The 25,410-nt window shown below is 40.6% G+C and overlaps 1 protein-coding gene across 2 annotated transcripts in view; it reads left to right on the plus strand.

Annotated features, from left to right (window-relative positions):
* Window positions 1-25,410, plus strand: part of LOC106577627 (phospholipid-transporting ATPase ABCA1) — a 229,420-nt gene that overhangs the window by 73,345 nt on the left and 130,665 nt on the right. Inside the window, exons 15-22 of one of the 2 annotated variants that reach the window (XM_014155904.3) lie at window positions 2,654-2,876; window positions 7,004-7,225; window positions 12,069-12,273; window positions 13,326-13,442; window positions 15,288-15,459; window positions 16,401-16,532; window positions 17,649-17,788; window positions 19,709-19,846. In XM_014155904.3, coding sequence (XP_014011379.3) covers window positions 2,654-2,876; window positions 7,004-7,225; window positions 12,069-12,273; window positions 13,326-13,442; window positions 15,288-15,459; window positions 16,401-16,532; window positions 17,649-17,788; window positions 19,709-19,846 — 1,349 coding nt within the window. Of the gene's footprint in view, window positions 1-2,653; window positions 2,877-5,524; window positions 5,748-7,003; window positions 7,226-12,068; window positions 12,274-13,325; window positions 13,443-15,287; window positions 15,460-16,400; window positions 16,533-17,648; window positions 17,789-19,708; window positions 19,847-25,410 lie in introns of both variants that reach the window. The other variant, XM_014155905.3, reaches the window with a different exon arrangement.

The following is a 25,410-nucleotide window of genomic DNA, read 5'->3' on the forward strand; positions in this document are numbered from 1 at the left end:
AAATAACAGAAAATAAAATTAACCAAAAATAAATAAAACTAAGACACAAAGTGGTCTAATCAGGGATCAGATTACAAAAGTTATTATGAAGACAGGGCTTCTTTAGATTTAACTAATTTAAAGGAAGTCTTGTACAATGTAACCTCATTCAAAAAGATTACACACAGAGGGGTCATTTTTAAGAAAGAACATTTGTGCGTGAAATATTTTGCCATAATAATTCAACATTTCTGTCCTCCATTAGGAAACAAAATCTGACATTATTATATTAAAGTGGCTATAATAAGATCATTTTTATGTACTCTAGTATTGAAATGCATCCCAAAAGGATTTAGAGTTGACATGTAAAGAAAAGATGTGATTAAAGTAAAAAAATAGATTGAAAAACACAACCACTGTTTTCTTTTTTTCCCTTTTTTTCTTTACTTTAAGCTCTTAAGCAGACCTGAGTTGACATTAGACATGTTATGTTATTTGAAATCCACACACACACACATTTCAAGTTCAACTTTTTTGACACTCCTATTCTGTTTCAGTTGCTCCTAGAAACTTGGTGGTGTTAACTTGAACCCTTCTTGTGGCTTACACTGCTTCCTGTGAAAGTGATACATCCCACGAGAGAACAGGAAGTGACCTCGAAGCCAGGTCGCTCCCATTCAAGCACTCGCATTACTGAATTTTCTCTGTCACAAGGGCTGTCTCTACATTGCGAAGTAGAGGACAAGGTACACCATTATTCCCCTCTGACTCCCTAATTGGTACTATTGAGAGACAGCGTTTGGTTGATGTCTTTCAAAGCTAGGCACAACTCCAAATTCTCTCCACAAATGGTTAGAAAAGTCTATTTTGTGGTGCTTGCATTCTGGCATATGGTAGGGAAGGGGGCAGGTGAGGGATTTATAAAAGGCACTTCTCATCTTATAAATGGACTATCCTAGCGGATCACGCCGTAATTTGCAATTAATATGATACATTGGCCCGTGATATCATATAAACTTTTATAGTGTTTTTAAAATCTCTGGATAGCCACTACCCATGTTTCTATGCTCACATATGCCTCTACTAACTCAGCTAGGTATGGAGAAAATCTTTAGGTGCTGGAGAGAGAAAAAACCTGTCTGCTACTGCTTTCCTCGTGAAAATTGTCCTTATTGTCAGGGGCGAATTACCAATTAAGGGAAGTAGGCTTTTGTCCCGGCCTGTTTTCAATTGGCCGAGTTTCAAAAGTCCCTTAACAAATCACTCGCCCAAAAGTTAGCCCGAGAAATTAGCCCAATGTAAATGCACTGGAAATGTACTTTCATTAAATCTTAATGTTTATTAGCTTGAAAGTGGGACACCGTTCTACCTATTACGGTATATAGAGTCCCTTTATCCTGCCTGCCCCACCGTGATAAACTGGTGCTTCGTTGGCATTCTAAGGATTGTATTTATGGTCGGTAAGCACAACTGATATGTGAAATCTTTACTTTGTCAAAGGCTCAATCCATTTGATATATCTTCTTCACTGTCTAATAGAGCATTGGCAGCACTTTATTATATTGGCGCCGTACAATATATTGACATGGCGTTATGAAACGTGTTTGAAGTTTATTGGGATGAATCTTATCCTGGGGGCAGAGCTGAGCGATTTCCACTAGATGGGCCAGATGCAAAGTCAAAATTGGCTATATATCGTAACAATCCAATGAAAACAAGAAATTAGCTTTTTGGTCATTTAAGGTTAGGGTTAGGCATTAGGGTTAGCAGTGTGGTTAAGGTTAGGGTTAAGGTAAGTGTTAGGTTTACAATCAGATTTTGAGACTTTGTGGCTGTGCCAGCTAGTGACTATCCTGCAGAGCTGCCTCCAGTACATGAGTCATCCCAATAAATACCACCAACCTGCTTTAATACTGTCTGATTCTATTGTAACATCATCAAATGATCCATCATGCTGAGTATGGCGGGTGGTTCTAGATGGTTAGATAGAGCTGATGCACAAGGTTTATGAAGGCTAGCTCAATGTAAAATCCCCTTATAATAGAGCTGAATCTATAAACGTATTGGACCCTTGATTAAAAACTCCCAGAGTGTGTCTATCTTAATGGATCATCCGTTGGGACGATGACATTTACTGCATCAACAGAACTTATTTTCTATCTCGGTCTTCTAAGGGGCAAGGGTCCATTCAACGGATGAAAAATGAGGTGTTCAGACAAAGTGTTATCCTAAACTGTGTTGAATTTCTCAAAATGACTAGAGGCCATTTTAACAATAGAACAATGGTTGCCAAGGCTCCCTGTTCAGTACATTATCATGCTTAGCTATGATAGTACGACAGGATCAAAACAACGTGTGAAAGACTATATTAGTCCATTAAACTAAGTGCTGATTCTGAACTCAAGATACACATTGATTTGAAGACAAGATTGATTTTGTTTTTGTTAGTTGTGCAACATGCCTCATTCAGCCCATCTCTTAAAACCTGATTGCGAGAGCTCTGTCTTTACATAAGGAGTGTGGTTTATACAACAGGTGATCAATAAATAATGCATTAACTCCCATCTCGCTGCATTACCTTCCCTTATCAAAACCTGGGCTTGTCGATATCACCGGCTTAGCTGTTTCGTGACCTCTGTGATTGCCTCCCTTGCCTTCCCTATGCACCCACCAGCTTCCTCGCGAGTATCGGAACCATGCTTCCCATGTACCTGGTGCTGGCCTTCATGTACACCGTCTGCATGATCATCAAGGGCCTCGTCCTGGAGAAGGAGCTCAGGCTCAAGGAGGTTCAGCGGGCCGTTGGAGTTCAGAACGGTGCCATTTGGTTCGCGTGGTTCACCGAGAACTTTGTCCTGCTCATGGTCCCATGCGCATTCATAAGTGTCATGGTTAAGGTCAGTACTGAGAATGATGACTAAATTCAAATAACAAAGCACAATATCACTTGGTTACTAAAATAAACTGATGTGGAGGAACAGATTCTACCGGTTGTTAGCTATCATTGACTGTCCTTGAGCTTGTAGAGCATATTGTTTCCTGATAGTCCTACTTAGTGTGCAAAGTAATACAGAAGAAGATTACCATGCAAGTTATAAAAACTTTACCTAATGAGTCAATTAAAACCCATCCTCGTTGGTGTAAATGCATTATAGGCACAGTGCCGTTTGAAGTGCTATATTGTTTAAAGAGAAGTAACAAGAAAACACTGTTTTATTTAAGAGAAGTATGTACATTAATCAGAGTAAGTGTCCATATCAGGACAGCGTGCAGGTGCACAATATTTTGTTATACAGGATCTAAAAGATATTTCATTTGTAAAGTGGTTGTGCCTTGTTCTTTGTTACTCTTGCTCCCGTTAATTCTGGGATAACTAAAGCCAATAATAATGTTTAAAAAACGAATCAGGCATGACCTATCTCAATTTCCACTGTGTCATGCTAATTGATTGAGCTTGGTACTAAAATCGTAATTTCCCTACATTAAAATCAGCCTTGTTGTAAATCAAATGCCTGTATTTCCTGCGATTGCATCGCCTTCTTTGCACGCTATTCAAGCATATACTGAATGATGTTTATCATCGATGTGACACAACTTCCCTAGTGACACTCCGGAGAGTCATACTGGTGCGACTAGATGAAAGACAGTATTCCACCCATCGAGACAGTCTAGGGATAAAACGTCTGTCATTGAGAATGGATACATTAGGAGAAGCTATATGTAAAAAAAAAAGTCCATCTGTTATGCTGTGCACTTACAGAATCAAAGCAATTTTGGATGCTTACCGGAATATCACATTAGACTGGATATGGCCGACTCGATACGGCCTCTGAGTGACTCTATATAATCATGTATGACAGTAGGAACACTGTGTTCAATGTTGTACAACGGTCCTGTTCGCTGCCATATACATACAGTATGTCCTCTTGATAACTTTCAAATGCTGCATCAAAATGTCCTATGTTACATACAGCTTTCACCTAGTTCTTACTGAACGGTGTCACTCTTAAAGCTGTTGTTGTTGATGTGAGACACATGAGCTGCTGCTCTGTAGCTTTAAATCACTCCTCTGTGTCATTGATCCTGCCGTGTGTAATTAAGTGGCCTATCTGTTAAATTGATCCCCTGTCCGTGGACTAATGTGCGTCTAAGCTAAATTATAGAACCATTATCACAATGAGGTGGCCATTTTGTTTGCTCATCACCACACAAACATGTTTGCATTGTTTTTATCTGCCTCTAAAAGGTACTGTGCCCTTTTCAGCCTCCTAATTCATATGCATGGTTGAATTAAAAAGAAAAGGATAGTATATAATGTAGATCAGCTAATACATTTTTTTTCAGTTTAATTGGAAAATACTCCTGGTAAATAAAATTGATATTTGAACAGCTGGGCAAAATGTAATTTCCCCATCACCCTAATGTGCTTGCCAGCCATCATCAATTTGTAAACATTAATAACAATAAATTGAGTTAGTTGGGTGCCTTGGAGGAACCACTGGGCACGGTGTGTATTCAAATCATAGAGATCAGTTATTATTATGATGATATTTTCATGCCCATTTTGTATACCAGGGAATCAGAAGGAAATTATTTGACTGCTGTGTCTGGACAAGGCATGACTGCCACAAGTTTGGTCATCCACACCTGAATTTCCCCTCTTCTTTTCCAATTGCCATTCCACTCCAGGGGATGTCAAAATGCTAATTCCCCTCCTGTCTAGAGTGATTTATCGGAGTTTATTAATATTGTTGGCCCAAACACTGTGGCCTTTCTTTGCTTCCCACTCAAAGAAAAACAACATGAAGCATTGGTTAGGTAAATCGATTAGTTTGGTTCTTCACAGACCATGTTCCCTAATGGAAATATGACTTTAGTGGTGATCAACATATTCTACCTCTATACGACCTCATAATGCACTTACTGCCCACTGGGCAAAAACTGGTTGAATTAACATTGTTTCCACTTAATTTCAACCAAAAATGGTAATGTCATGACGTTGAATCATGGTGGAAAACTGATTGAATTTGAAAAAGTCATCAACGTAAGGGAATTTAGTATTTTTCCCCCCAACTTTTAACCTAAATACAATAACATGGTGAAATGTTTTGTTGAATATACATTGAATTCACGTTAGTTGACAACTCAACCAAAAGTAAATCAAAAATAGGTGTTGGACTGACATCTGTGTCCAGTGGGTGAAAGTCGTTTCAGCGTCTCTGGATAACATTCATACTTTCTTTGAGAGTCTGCCACATGCGCTTGTACATATCAAAACGACTGTATGTTGACACAGAACTTTGCAGAAAATGAATGAGGTCAAAACATTGGAAATCCATATCTCAGGCCACTTGAATGCTATCACCACCAGTGAAGTCTATTTGCTGTAATATCTATCAAGTTTATTGCTAGAAATCAAGTTGTAGTTACATAACACACACATTGGGATTTTGCCACGACAATAGCACAGTAGAAAATCTCAATCAGCGTCCAGATGTGACTGGGCCGTGTACACCCTGCCCGCTGTCCGACCCCTCCCCCTTAGGTTCCTCAGCTCGCTGGCGCGCTCTCTGCCCCTATACATGACCCTGGCCTGGATCTACTCGGTGGCCATGATCGTGAAGGGCATCGTTATGGAGAAGGAGGCGCGTCTGAAGGAGACGTTGAGGATGACGGGGCTGAGGAGCTCCACCTACTGGCTGAGCTGGGCCGTGTCCAGCGTGCTGCCGCTGGCTGTCAGTGCGCTCCTCCTCACCCTCATCCTCAAGGTGATTCACCACTGATTCCACTCTGATTCAGGGAGACCTTTGACCACTTCTTGAAGGGCTGTGGGAAATGGGCACCAACTCATTCTCATTTCAAGGCTAAGATTGCCAATGGCTGGACTAGAAGGAAGTGATGAGGTATATTGTAATATCAGCATGTAGTAAACAATTAAGAAACAATCATTAGAAGTGCTGTAATACCAAACAGCAGAATTAGGCAACATTTCTTATCAATTTAGATGAGGCTGTTAGCTTGGCTACCACTGCTTGTAACGAACCAGTGGTGTATCAATACTCCTAATGACAGTATTCAGTGGGTTTGGGTTTGTTCAATGGACATTGTAATGAAGTGTAATCAAAGAGTTGAGTTGCTCTAGTGGACAGACCTCCAAGACTGGGAAAGGGTCTCCTTTTAATGTAGCTAAGCAGAGTGACACCACTATTGGGTTTATATTACTACTAACTATAGACTAACAATTAAAGGCTCACTCCTTCATTAGAAAAACAACAAAATGGCAGCAAGTGGATTGCTATTGGGCTGGGGAAGGGTAACCACTTTCAAATCCATAGAGGGAGTCATGGATGCAAGGACTGACAGTCCATTACGTCAACGTGATATTGAATCATATTTTGATACTACGGTATGTTAGAAGTACAACAGGTGATACATTAGTAGGAGTAGTCTTCAGAAGACACTGGTCACTCTGCCTACTGCTTATCGAATCCTCAAAAATGAGTCATTTTAATCAAAAGCTTTATTTTTGTTCTGCTTCGTGCTCTCTTCACAAATAATTACTTAATCACTCAGTTTTTTTTTGTAAGATGCCTGCTAGACACAAGAAATGGTTGAGGCTCAAACATCAATTGGCAATCAATACTCCCAAAGTGCTAACTAGGGTAGTTTTGTGGCTACCAATGGCCCTGTTCGAAATACATCCTTCCTTTATACTTCCTTGAAGTAAACACAGATCAAAAATGTTTTGATTGATGAAAGTAAAACCCTGATAATGTGGGATTATTTTTACATTAGATATTATTATTTTTTCTAAATTACAGTTCTGTAGTTCTTAAATATGGTGAGTTAGTTGTTTTGAATTGTAATGGTAATTGATCATCTACCTACAATAGCCTTGCTTTCACCTATCACAGATCTTTGATTATCTCATGAAAATGAGGAAGGAAGCATTTCAAACAGGGCCACAGTGTTGTTTCCCCCTCTTGTCCCTTTTATTATCCCTTTCTTTCCTCTCCCGGTGCAGTATGGGAAGGTGCTGCAGTACAGCGACCCCTCAGTGATCTTCGTCTTCCTGCTGGTCTTCTGCGTGGCCACCATCATGGAGTGTTTCTTCATCAGCGTCTTCTTCTCCAAGGCCAACCTGGCGGCGGCGTGCGGAGGCCTCATCTACTTCGTCCTCTACCTGCCGCACCTCCTCTGCTACGCCTGGAGGGACGTCATGGGGTTCCAGGTCAAAATCGCTGTGGTGAGTGGACCTATGGAACTACTGTACCTTCCACCACAGGTGCATAATGGACAGCAGAGACCCAGTGGGTGTTTATTAGGGTTTGGATTTGGAACTGTATTGAAGACTCAGTAAGTGATTCTGTTATGGTATTGAAGAGAGATGAAGTTTGTACTTTGACCTAGAGAGTTGTGGGGTTGAGGCTTGGAAACATACTGTAAATACCAGGCATAATCCCAGCTTAAATAGCAGACCTGATTCAATAAATGAACTGATCGTCAAACCCGTGGTGAGTTGATCAATTCAGTTGTGTTGGAACAAAAGCCTGCACACCCTGTGGTTCTCCACGACCAATGTGAATCTAAACAAATATGAGAAGTGGGTTACTGAAATAAACACACACACACACACACACACACACACACACACACACACACACACACACACACACACACACACACACACACACACACACACACACACACGCACACATGCACACGCCTAGTACGGATGCTGGGATAATGTCCATACACTGTACAATCCCCATGACCTGAACTATAGATCCTTGCTCTGACACACAAGAATAATTTGGATAATAAACGAGACACTAATGATATCCCTATGTGCCCTGTAACCGTTATTCTCTCAACCTTTTAACTCTACCAGTGTATCGTCAGATCTATATTGCTACTTCAATAACCTTAACCTTAATAATAATGTTGTTGTATTTGTGGTTCCATTTGATCCAAACATTTATTGATCTCTCCCACCTTTTCACATTAGGTTCATGTGTTTTGAAATGTATCCCATTGACCTTATCCCATAAACAAGATGCAATTTGCAATACTTCTGTCTGTTTTCTGTGATCTCTAAGTTGGAAACGTTGATTTCCTCTGACATCGTGGACTTCTGGTTTTCTAATATCGAGTCGTGTTTTTCATTTCCTGTACGGGTGCAGTTATTGAGCTTTTAAGGTTTACTTCAAATGGGGATATTACTTTTCTGACTCTCTGCCAGAAGTACAAGCACTCAGTCATTTAACTCAGGACTTTATGATACACATACTTGAGAAAGCAGATAAGTGTGACTGAATAAACCCATTGGGTAGTTTTTATGGGATTCTGTCCTTTGGGGAAAAAAAATACAAAAATAGCATATACATGCTCAACTTTGATTGTAGCGTTTCTGATTGACCTTTATGTTCTGTGTAGGATCATTTGTCCTGGAGTCGTCCGTTCTGCAGACACAGACGCAGCAATTCTTAATCTTCATTGCAGTGAGGCCTAGACACATCTTTCGAGTAGAACCATGTTTCCTTGTTTATCAAAATTGAAATATTAAGCCGCGGCCTGGAAATATATCTTACTTTGGCATCTGACAATGCTTTGTGTGTTTTCTACACTACATGACCAAATGTATGTGGACACCTGCTTGTCGAACATCCTCATTCCAAAATTATGGGCATTAATATGGCGTTGGTCCCCCCTTTGCTGTTATAACAGTCTCCACTCTTCTGGGAAGGCTTTCCACTAGATGTGGGAACATCTCTGCAGGGACTTGCTTCCATTCGGCCACAAGAGTGTTAGTGAGGTCGGGCACTGATGTTGGGCGATTAGGCCTGGCTCGCAGTCGGCGTTCCAATTCATCCCAAAGACATTCGATGGGGTTGAGGTCATGGCTCTGTGCACGCCAGTCAAGTTCTTCCACACCGGTCTCCACAAACCATTTCTGTACGGACCTCGCTTTGTGCATGGGGACATTGTCATGCTTAAACAGGAAAGGGCCTTCCCCAAACTGTTGCACAGAATCGTCTAGAATGTAAATGTGTGTTGTAGCGTTAAGATTTCCCTTCACTGGAACTAAAGGGTCTAGCCTGAACCATGAAAAATAGCCCCAGAGCATTATTCCTCCTCCCCCAAATGGCGAGCTTTATACCACTCCAGCCAACGCTTGGCATTGCGCATGGTGATCTTAGGCTTGTGTGCGGCTGCTTGGCCATGGAAACCCATTTCATGAAGCTCCCGACTAACAGTTCTTATGCTTCCAGAAGCAATTTGGTACTTCGTAGTGAGTGTTGAAACCGAGGAGAGACTATTTATGTGCTTCAGCCCTTGGCGGTCCCGTTCTGTGAGCTTGTGTGGACTACCACTTCGCGGCTGAGCTGTTGTTGCTCCTAGATGTTTCCCCTTCACAATAACAGCACTTACAGTTGACTGGTGCAGTTCTAACAGGAAAGACATTTGACGAACTGACTTGTTGGAAAGATGGCATCCTATGACAGTGCCACTTTGAAAGTCACTGAGCACTTCAGTAAGGCCATTCTACTGCCAATGTTTGTCTATGGAGATTGAATGGCTCTATGCTCGATTTTTATACACCTGTCAGCAACAGGTGTGCCCGAACTATGCGAATCGACTAATTTGAAGGGGTGTCCACATACTTTGTATATATAGTGTATCTTTTTATGCCGGTATACACTGCTTCCTTTAAACCCAGCATTCAAACAAGTAATGCCAACACGACGGCACAAATTGATCTCATCTGAGAGTAGTTTGTGTTCTAAGTAGTTAGGGTATTTATTGTGTTCTTGTGTGGAAAAGTTGCCAGTTCTCCTCATGGCATCTCCACTTTTCTGCCTAAGTGTGTTTCATATATATTGTATCATGAGGGGAGAAAAAAACACTGCTTTACAGAACTATTTTATTCCGGGCACTCTTCCTCAGCCAAAGTGGTTTTGTGGAGTTGTGCCCTTGGCATTGAGATGTCCTTCCTCTGCTCCCCCTGCTTAGACAGAAGGCTACTCCTTTCATTTGCATGAACAGTGTTCCTCTGACCACGTTGACTTACAGTCCATCCCTATAGTTTATTTATTAGAGTGTAGGGATGTTTTTCCCCTTCCCAACATAGAGGAAAGTACATTGTTCCCAGGCACACACACACACACACACACACACACACACACACACACACACACACACACACACACACACACACACACACACAGAAAAACACACACAAAACACATCACCCGCTCAGTATTGTGCGTGCGTATTGTCTTTAATATCATATCCATACCACTGCATTTAAATAATGAAAAATATTGTATATTTTAATGAGAGTGTTGTGACTCAAGGATTTTTCCTAAGCAAAGGTATTGGCTGTGTGTGTGATGTCACAGGGACAGCAATAAGATAGCACAAATTCAAAATCCAATTATCTTTCCAGCGTCCAGTTTTTTTTATTTTCTTCCTTTGATTCACCTCCACAAACAAACGAAGGATCCTCCTCTCAGATGTAAATGCGTTGCTTGTCGTCTGTGAGAGCTCTCTAACAGAGCTAGTAGCTTTTTCCTTCTTTCCGCTGGCTAGGTGCTTGTTGTGGCCTCCGTATTGTCATGTTGACGTGTTTTCATAGCGGGTGGTCTGTTTGTGTTTGATTCTGCTGTGTCTGCCCTTCTCAAAGTCAGACTGGCCGCACCGTCGCTCTGTCAGCCTGTCACTCAAAGGTCATGGAGGGGTCATTCACTGCCCTGCCGTCACCCATTGTCTGGTGGTTGGCTGCCCATTGTTTGGCAGGCGAACGTGTCCGACCTTGGGCTTAGGGGGACAGTTGAATGGATGCCAGGGGCTGTGTATGGAGAGACTGCGGACAGAGGTCAGATCAGACCTCGGGTGTCTGTGGGGCTGTAACTGCCCCTATTGTCACTGTCAGAATTTCATTCACTTGGAGACTTTGGCAGTTGTCGATTTTAGACGGTTAAGATGCGACAGAGGAGGGCGAATATTGATACTTTTTTTGTGCTGTTGTACATAATGTGTTGGTCTACAAGGCTTTATTAAGGAAAAATACCACTCAAAAACTATCTTTTGATATTTGTGACCAACCGCCTCGATTCAGTCTAAATGAAGCAACATTTGAAATTGTGTTTTTTTTTACATTGGATAAAAGTAGAGATATTTGACATATGTCAAGCTTCTTTAAACAGGTCACATTTGTTTCATTAGTCCAAAATGGACTGTGACACTTAGTGTTTTGAAAGTTCTATATCTTGAAAACTTGATTGCTGACATGCTAAATATTATATCAACAGTGGACTAATGGAGCAAATACCAAAATACAGTTTTTGAGTGGTATTTTGTTTGTGGCATCTGACTGGGCTTAAACGCTTGGGGGAAATTAAGCATGCCCAAACAGCTGGCAGGCAACATGGAGAAGAGAGTGATCGGCTGTACCAGAGGATGTGTCATGGGAAAAGCATCATTTGCCATTTCCCTAGCTTTCCTACGGTATGAAAGATGTAACGCGTTTTTGTTTGACACACATGACTTGCCGTCCACATTTGTTTCTTTGACCAGCTGGAACTTCTTGGGCTGCACAAATCCAGTCCCCAAAAGCCGCTGTCCTGTCTGCTGATGTTCTTTTATTCTTTGTACTTAAAGGAAATGATTTATCAAGAATTTACATTGATTAGCTAGACTAGTGTGTCCACATACCAGGAGGGAGAAAGCGGTAGAAAGCGTTTTGAAACATTTTAAAATTGGGTGGAATTTGCCCAATTAGAACATAGAATGGTGTTGTCTGTTGCAAAAAAAAATGTATCCTACATTTTGCCCTATTGAACACGACCACAATTTCCCAAAGCTAGATCATGTACTGACCATAGACAAAGGCTAGAATGAAAATCAGCAAACACAATATAATTCAATGACATTGTTGCATCTCCTGTACAAGTTCATTGTTTTGCCTTGAACTTCCTGACGTGCTCTGCCACACTGATATTGAAGATGATATTGATGATCTGACATGATCCTGACGTCCAGTCTGAAATAATAACCAAACACATCTTAACTTCATCCATTTCCAGAGTTTGCTGTCGTGCGTGGCCTTCGGGTATGGCTGTGAGAACTTTGCCAAGTATGAGGAGCAGGGCATCGGTATTCAGTGGAGTAACATCGCCCAAAATCCTGAAGACGGAGACCGGTATAGCTTCATCGTGTCCATCCTCATGATGCTAGTCGACGCCCTCATCTACTGGCTGCTCACGTGGTACATAGAGAACGTCTTCCCAGGTAACTCATTCATGTGAACGCCATCAGTAATGCACTCATCCGGAGTGAAGTGTCCCCTAGGTACAGATCTAGAATCCCCTCCCCCAATCCTAACCGTTAGTGGAGAAAAAGCTAAACTGACCCAAGATCGGTGTCTAGGGGCAACTTCACCCTAGTGTACACCGTAATGCTCACTGTACGGTATCCATATTAGGATTCTCCAACTCCAAGTGAATCTGACACAACTTCCTTAAAGGTGGACAGTGAGCATTATGGTGAAGCTGCCCCAATCTGTGACCCTGGGTCAGTTTAGCATTCTCCTGAGTTTAGCATTCTCCTGAACACTTGAATAAATGGGGGATACAAAGTACATTGAAAGCAGGTGCCACCACACAGGTGTGGTTCCTGAGTTAATTCAACAATTAACGTCTCGTCATGTATAAAAATGCTGGGTAGGCCATTATTTTGGCTACCATGGCAATGCCCCCATATAATGACAATAACCCCCATCCACAGGGCACGGGTGGTCACTGAATGGTTAAGAGCAGGAAACCGATGTAAACCATATGCCATGGCCATCTCAGTCACCAGATCTCAACCAAATTGAACACTTATGGGAGATTCTGGAGCAGTGCCTGAGACAGCGTTTTCCACCACCACCAACAAAACACCAAATGATGGAAATTCCAGTGTAGGAGTGGTGTCGCATCCCTTCAGTAGAGTTCCAGACACTTGTAGAATGTATGTGGTGGTCCAATGCCCTATTAAGACACTCTAAGTTGGTGTTTCCTTTATTCTGGCAGTTACTTGTATGTTATACTGTAATTATGAAATCCACAGAGTACACAGAACTGATACGCACCTCTCTTGCCAAAACAACTTTGGTCAATAATCAGAAAATATATATAATATCCCAGCAGATTGCCATAATGTATTCATCTCATCTTCTCTAATTAAAAAAAGAGGGGGATTTGTGCCAGTCTTGCTGGATGGAAATATGCACTGCAAAGCGCCATCCCTCAAGCCAAGCTGTTATTAAAATGTGAATGATGTTTCTCCATGCTTGATCACAGGCCAATATGGAGTAGCAAAGCCATGGTACTTCCCATTCACCGCCTCCTATTGGTGTGGGACTTCATCGGCGCCCAATGCTGATCCCAGTCAGTTCAAGGACCCCATTGAATACACCGGTATAGTAGGCAGTTTTTCACGCACACACCTTTGCACAAACACACACTCAATCCCATAGTGGATCTATTCAATCAGCCATTACGCAACATTTATTAATTTGTCTGGTTTAACACAGGTCATTACAATCACAGACTGTTTGCAATCTAAATAAGTCTAGTTAATTAGAACTTGCCTCCTGATTGTTACCACCTTGGTTGTTTGTTGGATAATAATGGAGAAAGAGAATGGTTGGGGGAAAACAAGGCTGAAGTTAAAACTGATTGTGTTATTCTGAGGGGGAGAGCAGAGAATTGTTTTTATTTGTGTCACACAACACCGTAACATAAAAATGTATATAAATTACCTTTTGTTATAATAGCAGACACCTTTTTTTTATGTAATTAAGGGAATATAATTATTGAGCTGTGGGTAGATTCTGTTTGGAATACTATTTATTATGTATCTTTTCTGAGGACATGAATCAAAAGTCTAATTTCATCTTATTAATGTAATAGTAAAATAATATTATACAACAGATGGGTCTAATCCTGAATGCTGATTGGTTATAACCCCATTCCAGCCTGTGTCTATTCCACAAATTACCACCGGCTAAATCTATGACATTAAAATGCCTATTTGCTCTGTTCCATCTGACTGCACAATCCACTGTCTCTTCAGCCCAGACAGGTCATTTATAAACCTGATCACTATAAAAAGCATCGAGACATAATCTCACATTTCTTTTAGACTAACATTTTAGTTTTCAACAGCGGAGATTTGTATAAACCTTGCTATCTGTCTCTCCGACATTTGCAACATTGTTTCAATATTGAATTTGATCTCCAGCTGTCCCATAGTAATGAAGGTGTTGGGAGTCGGGACGAGACAGGCATGCAGGCAGCTTTTCTCAGCCAGTCGAAATCACGAATCAGCTGGCATCATTTTTATGGATCTATACAAAGAAATGCCAATAGAAAACAGGTCAAATGAAATGCAGCTAGTTTGCTGTCTTTCCAGCTTCAGTTTGAAGTGATTATGTTAGCTGTGTTGTTGGTTAGCTCCTCTGAACAACAGTGTCCTGACGAGAGCACATTTTCTATGCCAGGTGAAATCGTGCCTCATTTACCTTATTGTTATGGATGTATCCAAATAAATGTCATTAGAAAACAGCTTTAAAAAATGCTAATTCAGCTACTTTGCTGTTATTCTGTCTGCACTGTTTGACATGACTGTAAATTAGCCGTAGTTGGCTAGCTAGCAAGCAAGGGATAAGAACGTTGCCAGCCAGTATGGCAATGGAACACTTAGGACGAACAACTGGGTCGTGTCCATAGATACAGAACAAAGACTTAATGAATGGGCCGAACCGATAGGATGAACGACCAGCCAGCTTGGGTAGCAACCTTAGATTTGTGTCAGGACTATATCTCTTGGAAGGATGAAATAGTCTGAATCAATTAATACAAATATAGTTAATGAAAATATATCAAACATTATTTGACTAGGTTGGTAACCTGTTGTATAAAAGTGATAATGCCCCCGTAGCCGGTGTTTGTCTCGGGCCTAACAATTCCCGTGCCAATTATATCCTCCAAACACCAGCTTCTTGGGCATTATCACTTAAATTATGGCAGACACTTTTAGCCTAAGAGACTTAGTCATCTGTGCATATATTTTACTTATGGGTGGCCTCAGGAGTTGAACCTACAATCCTGGCGTTGCAAGTGCCATGCTCTACCTACTGAGCCATACAGGCACATGTATTTGATATTTACCATCTATATATGCATTAATGACACGTGACCTATTGTCACGTTCCTTAATTTGTCATAAGGAGAATAAGGTATGTCTTCTTTTTTTTAAAGATTATTTGGAAAAGCCACCACTCAATATGAAGGCAGGGGTCTCAATCAGGAACCTTGTAAAGATCTATAAAACTGGGAAAAAGCTTGCAGTGGATGGACTAACTGTGGACTTCTTCGAGAATCACATCACCTCTTTCCTTGGTCACAATGGGGCAGGAAAAACAACCACCATGTAAGTAACACAATAATACAAATGGACTGAATTTATGTAGCGCTCTTCTAGGTTTTAAAGCTTAAAGGGAAAATTGCCTCAAAAACTGAACAAAATACCTAAAGATAGTTTTTGAGTGGATTTCCCCTTTTTAGAGCTTTACATCATTGTATGGATGCAACTCACCTCATCCACTGCCAATGTGTAACACCCACCTGGGTGATGCCACAGCAGCCATTTTGTCCCAGAAAGCTCAACACACAGCTATCACAGTGGAGAGGTGAGGAAAGGACTTACAAACTGGCAGCTCTCCATGGTATCACATGAGGACACATTACATAGTAGTTCAAATGTATTGTGCAACAAAAATAAATGCAATGATTTGCACATTTGTTTCATCTAGTTCATTTAACTCTAATTTCTTCTTGAAATAATAAAGTGCACATAAAATAAAATCTTGCTCTTACTTTGTGATGAGTTTGAAAGATGACAAAACTGCGAGTGGAAAGTGAGTGGGAATTATACTTGACGGGTTACATTGTTTTCACAAGCTGTTTACAGTTAATTCACTTTTTAAAGATGCTACTTCACTGCAGCTGTAATGAGATTACTCTATCATGTCTATCCTCACAATTAAATATGTGAATTTTGTTGATTGATTAGCCAACCATGATACATTTTGTTGATTAGTCACTGGGAAAGTGACATCTATTTCAGCCACCACTTTCATATTCACTTTTTCTGTTTTTGACTGGACTTCCAGATGATATAATCAAATTCCAGAAAATGTGGTTATTTAAGATATACAAAATTGTATATAAAATTATATTCATAATTGTGAATTAATTTACTTCTACACAATGCGTTTTATGAAGGTTTTCGATTCCGTTTCTATAGATACGGAAGTGAAAATGACGTCCCACTTTCCCAGTACATTTTCTTGTACTCCTTTTGTCTTATAGGTCGATCCTGACAGGACTCTTCGCTCCGACGTCGGGGACCGCTCTAATAAACGGTTATGATATCCGCACAGACATGGACACCATTAGAAAGCATCTGGGAATGTGCCCTCAGCACAATGTCTTATTCAACGAGTAAGTGGCATTCAACAAGTGGATCGATATCGCTCAATCACCTCTTCAATAACCTATATCCCAGCAGGCAAAACTGGTTGCAATGACATCACTATGTCATGGGCAGGTTGTGCACTGGTTGTATAAGGACGTTTTGCAAAGGTCTGACCAGATTACAGCCGAAATATGACAGACCCCCACGATCTCTAAATTTTGATATGAAAAGACGTCTTGGTTTCTTGGTGTAATAGAGACCAGCTGGTTGTAATTTGGCTATATGGCCTCTTTTCAACAGGAAAAAAACATGTTTACAATTAGACAATATTCATGAAAATGTTATGTCACAGTTAATGTTGGACGTAATTCCAAATGAAACATCGACAGTAACTTGCATCTCAAATCATTGCGATATTCTCACCCATCCTCAGGCCTACTTCGAACTAAGCTTTTTTTCATTCCATCCACTTTCTTCCCTCTAATAGTGTCATTATCAACCACGATGCAGACTCACAGGCTGACATTGTTCGTTATGCCCTTTCATAACCGGGTTCTCTTCCATTTTCCCCTTTGCTGAGTGATCACCTGCGACCTCCGATGCCTCATGTCTCTTACATCATGATTATGACTGAGTACCGGGCAAATTACGGCCATGAATATTTATCCCAACAGAACTGAAGTGTCTATAATTAAACTGGGGCTCTCAATATTCATGCGTACGGGAAGTAGGTTAGACGCTAAAACGTACGCACAGATATGCCCGCCGGCTTGGCAGTCAAGATGATTCCGCGAAAGTTCGTGACATGTGAACGGAGTCGGCTGGCTGGAGTGGAAACAGTGGTGTCAGAGAGGTGTGGATTGTATTAATATGAAAGGTTGCGAGTTGATGATGAGGGTACTTATGGGCGCTAATAAGTCATGGATCATATGATTTTGTTATAGGAGTTGAAGTTCATTGGAAGTTTAGTTCAAGAGTGACTATCCCGTGTAACTTTAAGTACAATGAAATAATATATATTTCAAATAATATATAATCAAACATTTTATTATTATTATTGTCACTTGAGTCTGGAAATGCAGAAAATACTGGATCCACTTTTTGTACATTTGATAAATCAAATCATTTTTTCTGCTTCTTAGCCTTACAGTTGAGGAACACATCTACTTCTACTCCAGATTAAAGGGACGAAGCCGAGAGGAAGTGAAAACAGAGATTGACCAAATTATCAAGGATGTCGGGCTGCCACACAAACGCAAGGAATTTGCCAAGAACCTGTCAGGTGCGTGTGTGTGTCCAGGGAATGCAATCATGCACAAATTTAACTTTATATAACATTTTCATTAGGTAACTCTGTCCCCGAGCCACCACTTGTCAAACTGTGTGTGCACGCATGCGTGTGTGTGGAAATGCAGGTGTATAATCCATTGTCTGGGGGGCAAACAATATGCTTGATAAATTGGCTCCAGTCATGGGTTGCATGTGAACAAAATCACTGAAATATGCCATTCAAGGTTAATCTAGTCTGACATTTCCACAACATTAGCACAACACAAGACACATTCACAACAGCTCCCAGAGTGTCAGCCTGTGCTGTTCTGTGTCAGGTTTCCATCCAACCTTTTTAATGTGAGGAAAGTACATGTCAAAAAAAATGTGACGAAAGACCTAATGGCCTGATGGAAAGTCATTATCCCGATACACAATCGGGTTTCTTCACCATTTGTGTATCTGCTTGTTAACAAATCAAATTTTGCAACGCGTGTAGACTTTACCGTGAAATGCCTGCTTACAAGCCCTTCCCAACGACGCAGAGTTTAACCAAAAACAATAGTAACACGAGAGGAATAAAATACTCAAGATTAGAGCTATATACAAGGAGTACCAGTACCAGATCAATGTGCAGGGGTATGAGGTATTTGAGGTAGATATGTACATCAAGGCAGGTTAAAGTGACTATGCATCAGGATAGGTGCATAGTCACGTGTGGCTCAGTTGGTTGAGCTTGGCGCTTGCAACGCCAGGGTTGCGTTTTCGTACTGGGGGGACCAGTACGAAAACATATGCACTCACTACTCTAAGTCGCTCTTGATAAGAGTGATGACTCAAATGTAAGAGGAAGATATGTACATAATAGCAGAGTAAAGTGACTAGGCATCAGGATAGATAATAATAAGGTATTTGAGGTAGATATGTACATGAAGGCAGGGTAAAGTGACTAGGCATCAGGATAGATAATAATAAGGTATTTGAGGTAGATATGTACATGAAGGCAGAGTAAAGTGACTACGCATCAGGATTGATAATAATATGAGTAAAATAGAGAACAGAATAGCAGCAGGCAGCATAGGATTTGTGTATGTGATGTGCAATCTGCTTGGAAGGTGTGATATTCACACAAGCAGATTGCACATCACATACACTGTCGATCAATAGTATAATTGTTTCATGTGCTTGTACTATCTGTAACAAAATGTCAAACTGACCATTAGCTACAGTACATACCTTGCCATTCTATGACAGTGTTTTCCTATCCTTATTGAGAAAGACACCTGGTGGTTTTGATTTCAACCAAAAACGTAACCTTTATGAAAGGAAAAAGCTGACAAACTGTAAGTGATATCAAGACCAAACCTCAAAGAAATTGATCAGAATGAACACAGATATGCTTTTTAAATGTCAAAATTGATCAGGCCTAGTCTTTGAGGGCCACTGTAAATGCTAGTTTTCATTTCAGTCTCTTGGTTCTCGTTTCTTCCCTGTATCGATCAATAAGGTCATTGATTAGCTAGGAATTCCACACACCTGGTTTTCAGGTCTAACTCTGACACATTTTAAAGGAAATAAATAAAACCGGAAGACAATGTGGCCCCACTGCATGGATCTGAAATGATTGGATCATTTTACACAATATGGTTCAAATTCCACCTATCAGAGGGAAAGGTGGAGAAACAGAGTCCAGGAGCTAGGGGCCAGAATTTGATTTGGAATTGGGCCTGTATGTTCTCTCAAGGGCACATAAAGTCCTCTTCTAATCGTACCTGTTTCCCTATACCTATTCAATTCATTAAGATCCACCACACAAGTGTGTAGGGGCCAGGGGTCGATTTGGAATTGGGGATATGTGTGCTTTGAAGGGGAAGAAAGTGTGCCCTTTGAAGGGAGCAGAAAGTGACCAAATATGAACTGTGCCCTTTCTCAGGGGGAATGCAGAGGAAATTGTCGGTGGCAATCGCATTCGTGGGAGGGTCCAACATCGTCATCCTGGATGAACCCACAGCGGGGGTGGACCCATACGCCCGGAGGGGGATATGGGAACTACTGTTGAAGTACAAACAAGGTATGGGATCTGTCGGTTGAATACCAAACCACTCTGTTGAGCTCCAAAGTCTATACACTATGTTTGATGTTGTTAGGAGTGTTGACTTTAAGTATTTATTATGGGTCTTCTCTATGGACAGAATTCTCAGATATGGACCAAGGTACTTCAGCTTCAGCTTTTTCACTGTCTTTTTACTGTTGTTTTTATTTCTTTACTTATCTATTTTTCACCTAATACCTATTTTTTACTTAGAAATTGCACTGTTGGTTAGGGCCTGTAAGTAAGCATTTCACTGTAAGGTCTACAGCTGTTGTGTTTGGCGCACGTGACAAATAAACTTTGATTTGATATATAGGAATATCCGAAGTTAAATGCATTGTAAAACATCCAGAATTACATGATTTAGTATTTAAAAAAATGACAAAATGAAGGTAGATCATTTGGCTTTAGGAGAGCTCACGCAAGTTAACTCTTTTTTTAAAATGAGCATTTCATTGATTTAGTTTTAATTACTATTTTTCTGGTATGATTTTGTTTGGGTCGGCAATGACACAGTTGTCTTCCCAGTCTACAGTATCGTCATGGAGACCGATAATGTTGACTAGATGACAGCGATAATAAGGCATCGGAGACTCATCCAATTTGATGGGACAGTTAAAAGGCTCTTTAATTGTTGACATATTCAATTGCTTGTCATTTTCTGGGATGCACTTTTGCCTGTTTGCCCAAGCTTCCCTATGACTGAAAGGCAAGACATGGACATTATAATAACACATTTCCAAGATGTCTAAATGTTTGATGTGCATTGAGCAGCATTTCATCTTAGCTATTTCATTAGCAGTATTCATTACCTAATCAAGTCCCATCCAGAGCTTGAGAACTCTTGTTTAATGAGAACATTCACATCCATACTAAGTTAAGTGTCATACTGTAGCATGTCTTATTGGCACCACAATGTTAGAATTGTTGCTAAAGTTTATCATTATCACTGGAATGAATTTGCACTGAGAGTATATTTGTTTGAAACCAAAGCCAAGCTGATATATTGCATGTTTTACTTCCTTGATTAAGTGCTTTGGTCTTAAACTTAAGAGTAGCTCAGACGTTTGGCTGTTTTTCCAGGAAATGGTATTGTCTGGTTCTCAAATGTTCCCATTAGTTAGTCTAAGTGTTATTGATAGCAAGTAACTGACACCTTTCACATAGTTGAAGCTCTGAAGTAGCCAAACTTGTAACATGTATGCACCGAAGCTTGTTAATTAGAACATTCAATAGAAACTAATGAGGTCCCTATAGGAATACATCACATTTCCACCTCCATTTATTCCTCTGAAGATCTCTTACACTCTGTAGATGTTTGATGATATGACCTGCATGGATAATGTGGTTGCTGATCTATGATCTTCCTAGATTACTTCTAAAACATAGGTATGGAGATCTAATACATTCCAATTGAACTCATGTGCTGAAAGCACTTGCCATTCCCCAATTTGAACTGTAGATGTGTGAACATGTGTCAAATAGTTGGGTAGGAGAGAGAAGGGAGAGAGTGTAATCACAGCGTGGAGGAGTTCTTAAAGATCAACAAAACGCAACAATTAAGAAAAACAATATTTCCGTCTTGGGGGGGTGTAGTTTGATGTGGTAGTTACTGATGTTTGTCCCCCATGAGACACCATAGGAACAAAGCCAGTATTCCTTCCTCAAAATAGTGAGAATGAATCTAAGATACACTACATGACCAAAAGTATGTAGACACCTGCTCGTCGAACATCTCATTACAAAATCATGCACATTAATATAGAGTTGGTCCGCCCTTTGCTGCTATAACAGTCTCCACTCTTCTGGGAAGGCTTTCCACTAGATGCTGGAACATTGCTCCGGAAACTTGCTTCCATTCAGCTACAAGACCATTAGTGAGGTCGGGCACAAATGTTGGGCGATTAGGCCAGGCTCGCAGTCGGCGTTCCAATTCAACCCAAAGGTGTTCGATGGAGTTGAGGTCAGGTTTCTGTGCAGGCCAGTCCAGTTTTCCACACCGATCTCAACAAACCATTTCTGTATGGACCTTGCTTTGTGCATGGGGGCATTGTCATGATGAAACAGGAAAGGGCCTTCCCCAAACTGTTGCAACAAAGTTGGAAGCACAGAATCGTATAGAATATCATTATATGCTGTAGCATTAAGATTTCCCTTCACTGGGACTAAGGGGCCTAGCCCAAACTATGAAAAACAGCCTCAGACCATTATTCCTCCACCACCAAACTTTATAGTTGACACTATGCATTCAGACAGGTAGCGTTCTCCTGGCAACTTCCAAACCCAGATTCGGGCTGCCTGATGGTGAAGCATGATTCATCCCTACAGAGATAACATTTCCACTGCTCGAAAGTCCAATGGTGGCAAGCTTTACACCACTCCAGCTGTCACTTGGCATTGCGCTTGTGTGCGGCTGCTCAGCCACGGAAACCCATTTCATAAAGCTTCCAACGAACAGTTCTTGTGCTGACGTTGCATCCAGAAGACGTTTGGAACTCGGTAGTGAATGTTGCAACCCGAAGACAGGCGATTTGTACGCGCTATGCACCTCAGTACTCGACGGTCCCGTTCTATGAGCTTATGTGGCTTACCAGCTAGGGTTGTGGCGGTCACAAAATGTCGTCAGCCGGTGATTGTCAAGCTAATAACTGTAGGTCTCATGGTAACTGTCTTCCACACACAGCCTACAAGCCACTGATGCAGACCTTTGGAACATTTACATTTTAAAAAGTCTAATAAATCCATGTAAAATAGCCTACACCTTCATAACAAATCCATGATTTACTTTAGACAGGTCTAAAGAAGCATGATATGAAGAAAATGTAGAAGAACAGAATAGCATACTCTGGCTATGCCAAATGGCTTTGGACTACACAAGTTATTTTAGGAGACAAGATTTGCTTAAAATTCCGCGGCATTATTTAATATGTTTTTATAGTATGAAGACTACAATTGAACAAAGCTGAATAAAATAGAAAGGATATTTTCTCCAAATGATTTGAGGGAGTGCGCACATGTGGCTATTCTGTGTTGAGCAGTTAAAAAAAGAAATAGGTACTCCTGTACGCTTAATTTGGAGTTATTCATTTAACTTTAGTTGTTCTACAAATGTTGGGCTATATGTTTTGATATTTAATACATTGTAAGGCTGCATGATGCGACTCTAATGATGATTTGAAAAAGTTGCTTGAAAGGCATGAACTCTCCTTTGTTTTTTGAGCAGGCTGTACACACTCAGTCTCTCATTCAAAATTTGACAAGAAATTGATAATGCCTCGAATTTCACGGCAGCATTCCCTTTGTGTGGCCGTAATGCACCCTCAAAAAGTCCATGCCTTTTGCGGCCAGTGGCCGTTGTGCCGCTGGCCTTTTCTCACAGGCTACAAGTGAAGACAGACACATCAGGGACTCAATTCCGAGGTGTATATTGAAGATATTGGAAGAACTGTCCACATTTACTTTTCGTCAGTCAACAAGATGAGTAGACCTAACGAACAGCAAAAGCACTAGCCTATGTCAACCTACTATCCCCCATAATAATAAAGTCAACCTATTCTATTCTATGCGAGAAATAAATATTCCAAACATAGTCTGGGACAGTTGTGGGATGCAATAGATCCCAAATTAATACAGCCACTAACATCAAAAAACTTTTATAAGCAATGTGGCTGACGCAACAGATCAGAACATTTACCTTAAAATGCTGATAAACTATTAGGCTATTTCTTCACATTATAAGCGCAGCAATGCGCACATGGCAGTAGGCTATATGGTCAAATGTTCCATTAGCGGGAAAACACCATTATCAAAAGTGACCTCAAATGTGATTATGCGTGTACTGTAAATTCCGGACTATAAGCCACAACTTTTTTCCCAGGCTTTGAACCTCGCGGCTTAAACAATGACGCGGCTAATATATGGATTTTTCCCGCTTTCAATTTTTTTTTCTCCAAAAAAACACATTCTGTGACGGGCTCAGTTTTTTGGCGGCATGAAGCTTTCATTAGACCAATGAAATTGCCAAACGGGTTAAGGTCAGGTTAAGGTCAAACAACTTTTTTGTTTACTGTTTAGATTAAATCGAGCACTCTCAAACTTCCCATCATTCTGATTACGGTAGTCATTTTGTCACCCTCATCATGGCAAAGACACGGAGAAATGCATATGATGCAGCTTTCAAGTTGAAGGCGATTGATCTGGCTGTTGGAAAAGGAAATAGAGCTGCTGCACGGGAGCTTGGTCTTAATGAGTCGATGATAAGACGTTGGAAACAGCAGCGTAAGGAATTGTCTCAGTGTAAAAAGACAACTAAAGCTTACTGCTAATTTTGTATTTTTTGTTACAAGCCGTGTTTCGTTAAAGTCTATTTATTTTTGTTACAAGCCGTGTTTCGTTAAAGCCTATTTATTTTTGTTACAAGCCGTGTTTCGTTAAAGCCTGTGTAAAGTTAATTTGTTTCAATGTACCGGTAGGTACCTGCGGCTTATAGACATGTGCGGCTTATTTATGTTCAAAATAATATACATTTTTTTAAATTCAGTGGGTGCAGCTTATATTCAGGTGCGCTTAATAGTCCGGAAATTACGGTAATGCTTTTATTATAGAGGTGCATTTTTATGGTGAAAATTATCTTCCCCAAACTTGAAACTCATGCACTGCTTATGTATGCCAGCTAGGCTCTACACCCCTTGTAAAGTGGATTAATGTGGTTAATTTTAAGAAGATATTTTGCCACTTGTGATACAACCATATCAAAACATATATGCCTATGGGCTAGGCTACATGAGGTGTGCGACTATGATTAGAAAAGTGTCAAAAAGAAGGCATTGTTTCTTATGCTGGGTATCATTCACAAGTGATTCATATATAATTCACAAGTGATATTATAGAATTCTTTACATATACTAAATAATATACAGAACCAGTCAAAATTTTGGACACACCTACTCATTCAAGGGTTTTTCTTTATTTTTACTATTTTCTTCATTGTAGAATAATAGTGAAGACATCAAAACTATGAAGTAACAGATATGGAATCATGTAGTAACCCAAAAAGTTTTAAACAAATATATTTTTTGTTTCCTTTACTCTGCGTTCCAACTAATCCCAAACCATCTCAATTGGGTTGAGGTCGGGGGATTGTGGAGCCCAGCTCATCTGATGCAGCACTCCATCACTCTCCTTCTTGGTCAAATAGCCCTTACACCGCCTGAAGGTGTGTTTTGGGTCATTGTCCTGTCGAAAAATAAACGACAGTCCCACATAAAGCAAACCAGGTGGGATGGCGTACTGCTGCAGAATGCTGTGGTAGCCATGCTGGTTAAGTGTGCCGTGAATTCCAAATAAATCACTGATAGTGTCACCATAAAAGCACCCCCACCATCACACCTCCTCCTCCATGCCTCATGGTGGGAACCACACATGTGGAGATCATCTGTTCACCTACTCTGCGCCTCACAAAGACATGGCAGTTGGAACCAAAAATCTAAAATGATTGACTCATCAGACAATAGGACAGATTTCCACCCGTCTAATGCTTATTG

This window comes from Salmo salar, chromosome 18 (genome assembly GCF_965601325.2).
Source record: "Salmo salar chromosome 18, fSalSal1, whole genome shotgun sequence".
Lineage (NCBI taxonomy): Eukaryota > Metazoa > Chordata > Actinopteri > Salmoniformes > Salmonidae > Salmo > Salmo salar.